The following is a 4022-nucleotide window of genomic DNA, read 5'->3' as shown; positions in this document are numbered from 1 at the left end:
CATTGTGATGAACAGTGATAGTAAAATACAATGGTGTATCGTGTCTTGAAAAATGCAGAAGAAATGATAAAAATAAGATGAAAAGGAAGAAGAAAAGAGATTGCGTGGGTGGGTGATAAAGTAGTAGGATTGGTGAGTTAAAGATGCTGGCTGGAAAGGCAGACTGTAGACTGTACTAGGCAGGAAGAGAGAGATGGGACGAGAAGGGCATTTTGGGAAGTTCAGTGTATCATCGAGGAGACTCTATCATGGTTTTGGCGTATATGAGAGGAGGAAGAGTGAGAAGCGTAGGGTACACAACCCCAACTGGTGGGGTTCCTGTCCTATGTGGTCAAAAGAAATTGACTCAGAGTCTTTGACTGTCCCTAGTGAACTACTACAATTCTATTGCATTCACAACACAATCATCCATCACCACTCTCATAATGCCCTCTTACCTTCCATTCCCATGATGTCCATTTCACTCAACAAAACCATTCAAACAATTAAGAATTTCTATAACTAGAGAAACAAACAAATGTGAGACAATAATTAAATTAAATTATATACATCATAACAATCCCAGTGAAAAATTAATGTTAGAGATCATTAAAGAATTGGAACATCCTTCACATATATATAAGCTACCTCACATACAACATGTGGGATCTCATTCATACCCAAACCTCCTCAAAACTATACCACAACAATTGAATTTTAAGAGAGAAAAGAATGCCCGAGTACCATTTTCTAATAAATCACATACTATAATAATAAGAAGAATAATTAAACAACTAACTAGACAATGCAATGGCGATAAGAAGCATATATTATTATATATTTTGCATATTATAATTAATTAATTAATTAATTATCTTTGGCCGTGGCGTTCAGAATTAATGAGTGATTGAATAGCACCGGAAAGGTTGGTGACGGCTGCAACAAGGGTGGCGATGCCTTGCCGGTGAACCTCAGTGCGAGCTTCCTCCATCTGAAGCCGTCTTTGTTCCAGCTCAATCAGTTCGCGGTGCCGTATCTCCTTCTTCTCTTCACAGCTCCTGAGAGCTCGTGCTAGAACGGACGCACCCCGCATTATGCTTGAACCAAGATTTTTAACTTTCCTACGTTTTGATTCCGATCCATCATCAGCGTCATCCTCACTGTGTTCCGTGCCTTCTGATGATTCCGACCTCTCTATAATCAAACATGTTCCACAACACAATCACAAAATCAAAATCCGTCACATCACTACAATTAAGGTTCATTAATTATTAGAGCTACATATGTGTTATAGTATTATTATATTTGATGGAGGGATGGATATATAATATCTTGTGACAAAGACTAAGTCCCCAATAGAATGTGAATGTATTTAATGAGTATTTAATTTGCATGAGTTGGGTTATGAGAGGAGAGGGTGTTGGTGAATGAATGCATTGGGTACGTGAAAAAGATTACTTATTTGTTTAATCTAGAGTGAGATTTGAAGTGTTTGTTAATAATAAGGATTAAGGATTGTGTTAATGATTACACCCAGAGAATTAAGCGAGTTAGAATCTATTTTCTTGGACAGCCCACAAAATCCATGACAATCATGAGGTGGTACCCTTCCACACACCGGTCTGCATGATTGTACTGTAGCGCCCTTTATTTTTCTCTCAGTGTTATTTTGAATGAATAGAAATGAGAAAATAAAATGGAAGCCAGGACATTTTCCCCAAATTTTTTAATGGGGAGCAGAATCTTTGTGCAGTGGAGCAACGTGGTGTAAGATGCCACCAATAGCACCGCACTGCCACACTCTCCTCATGCACCGTTCGATGCACCCCACAGCTCCATCCAACGGTCATAAATCAAGTTGTATTTAAAATAGCATGGAGGTTATTGTACCATATAATAAAAAAAAGATGGAAAATGGGTCCCATTAAGTGTGGCAGGGTTTTCAGACCCTGCAAGTTTGACCGATAACCCACACACAACACAACATCCAAAAATTGTCAAAAAGAAAACTAAAAAAAAAAAGTGTAAGAGAGTGTGTGTGAGCTGTGTAGCACATTGCTAACGCTAATGCCAGTGTTGATGCATACCTGAAACCGCCGGAGGGGTGGAACTAACCGGTGGTGGTGGTGGAGGAGGTGGTGATGAGTCTGTAATTAATGCAACCGGAGGCTGTGGTTGTAGTTGTGGTTGTCTTTGGATTTGGGTTTGAGATTGTGATTGTGGTTGTGGTTGTTTCCTTTGAAGGACTTCGGTGATGGCGTGATAGACTTCGTAGACCATGTTGGAGGGGAGGTTTTGTTCCTTACGTTGTTGTTTGTTTAGAGTCCAATAAGAAGGGAAGTGTTTGATCTCGTGAGAGTGTTGATGCTGGTGTTGCTGTTGTGATTTGGACTCGTAGTCACGGACCTTTTTGTAATCGCGGAGGAGATTGTCCCATTTGTCGTTGCATTGGTTCTGGCTTCTCAAGCAGCCATGGCTCCAGCAATAGTTTTCGACCCATTTCCAGCGTAGCTCACCGCTGGTTCTGGCGGAGGAGGAAGGGGAGGTACATGCAGGCCTGGTGGGGTCGTGTGGGGTTTTGAGCCTACGTTCGTCGTCTAGCTTCTTGGCAGTTATGAGGATGAGGGTCTCTTGGATGGTCCAGTTGCCCTTGCGGTATTCTCTAGCGAGGGAGGAGGAGGAGGACGGTGGTGCAGCGGAAGCGGCGCCCTGGATGAGTGGCACGGGGTGGTGGTGGTGGTGGTGGAGGGGTTGGCGGTGGGGGTCAGGCAAGAGTGGTGGATGAGGCAATGGGGTGGTGGAAGGGTCAGACATGGTTTTTGATTTGGCATGAAATTGAAGTGAAGAGTGGTGGTGTGAAGAAGTGAAAAATGAATGATGTTATGAGTGTGTAATGTGTGTGTTTTAATTTGATGGTTAGGGTGTTGCGTTTGATTTGAGAGTGAGATTTGTGTGTTGAGGGAAGGGAATTGAGGATTGTGTGGAGAGCGGAGTAGGTGAATGATTTAGAGCATCGGTTATGGAATGGTGCCACGTGCGGAGTGGGGTGGAACGCAGTTTAGCTGCACGTGGCTCCACTGTGGAATTGGATGAGTACTCTTTGTAAGGAGTAAAGTTGATCCCTTTCCCTTTCCATTGAGAGTGTTCCAGTTCCTGAGTCACACCAAATGGAAATTATCATGCTAAAACCATGTACCCACCCAAATTTACCTCCTTCTCCCAACTCATTAATACAACTATCAACTAACTTCATTGACAAACATGTAATTAAATGTTACTAACAGTGCTTTTTTTTATACTAATATAATTAATTACACTGTTTTTAATCACCAGATCTTCATTTTATTTTTATTATTGTATACCATATTGAAAAACTATAAATGGGAGAGACAATTCAATCTTCAAAATCCTCCTTTTCAAAGCTTGAGTATTTCCAAATATTGGTGTTCTCTCTCATGCAAAACATTGGACAAAAATACAAATTTTAGTTTGATGTGTGAGATGGTAGGTCTTACACAATGGTGTCCCAATAGTTATGGGATATATAACTGCTGTCCCAACAATCTTTAGTAAATGACTAAAATCCCAAGTTCCCACTGATTTGGAAGCTTCAATGGTCACAAAAGCATCGAGCTTTAGCAGTAGCTTCTTTGGCATGACATTTTGCCAACAACATATACTATATTTGCTATCTCTATAGTTGTGAGACATGGAAGGCCAGTAGAACCACTTCCAATTAAGTTCCCGAAATTTCTTCTCATTGGGTGATACGCAAGCTTGAATATTCATATTCAATGTTGTACAATCCCGTCCTAGGTACCTTGTTATTAGCATGTACAATCCAGCATTGTACCCAGAGTTCAATCACATAAACAACATCCCATCTCCATTTAAACTACTACATATTGTACAATATTTGTGCATTCCCTCTTTCAAGCAGCCATGTTTGCCATGCTTACAATGCTTTCTTGGTCTCCTCCCAAACTTAGTTTGTGGATCCCGATGTCTATGAGAGCACTTTGGATTATTCAAATCCAAAAGGA

At 40.9% G+C, this 4022-nt stretch overlaps 1 protein-coding gene across 1 annotated transcript; it reads right to left on the bottom strand.

Annotated features, from left to right (window-relative positions):
- Nucleotides 1–520: 520 nt before the first annotated feature.
- On the bottom strand, nucleotides 521–3071 carry LOC114192734 (uncharacterized). Its single transcript, XM_028082533.2, has 2 exons — nucleotides 2067–3071; nucleotides 521–1173 (listed from the first exon to the last, which is right to left on the bottom strand). The coding sequence occupies exons 1-2, from the start codon at nucleotides 2791–2793 to the stop codon at nucleotides 851–853; spliced, it is 1050 nt and encodes a 349-aa protein (XP_027938334.1). The 5' UTR covers nucleotides 2794–3071; the 3' UTR covers nucleotides 521–850.
- Nucleotides 3072–4022: the final 951 nt, after the last annotated feature.

This window comes from Vigna unguiculata, chromosome 7 (genome assembly GCF_037176805.1).
Source record: "Vigna unguiculata cultivar grain cowpea cultivar isolate G323 ecotype 2 chromosome 7, ASM3717680v1, whole genome shotgun sequence".
In the NCBI taxonomy this organism is placed as follows: domain Eukaryota; kingdom Viridiplantae; phylum Streptophyta; class Magnoliopsida; order Fabales; family Fabaceae; genus Vigna; species Vigna unguiculata.
The sequence above is the reverse complement of the archived record's forward strand: the minus strand, read 5'-3'. Positions and strand labels throughout refer to the sequence as shown.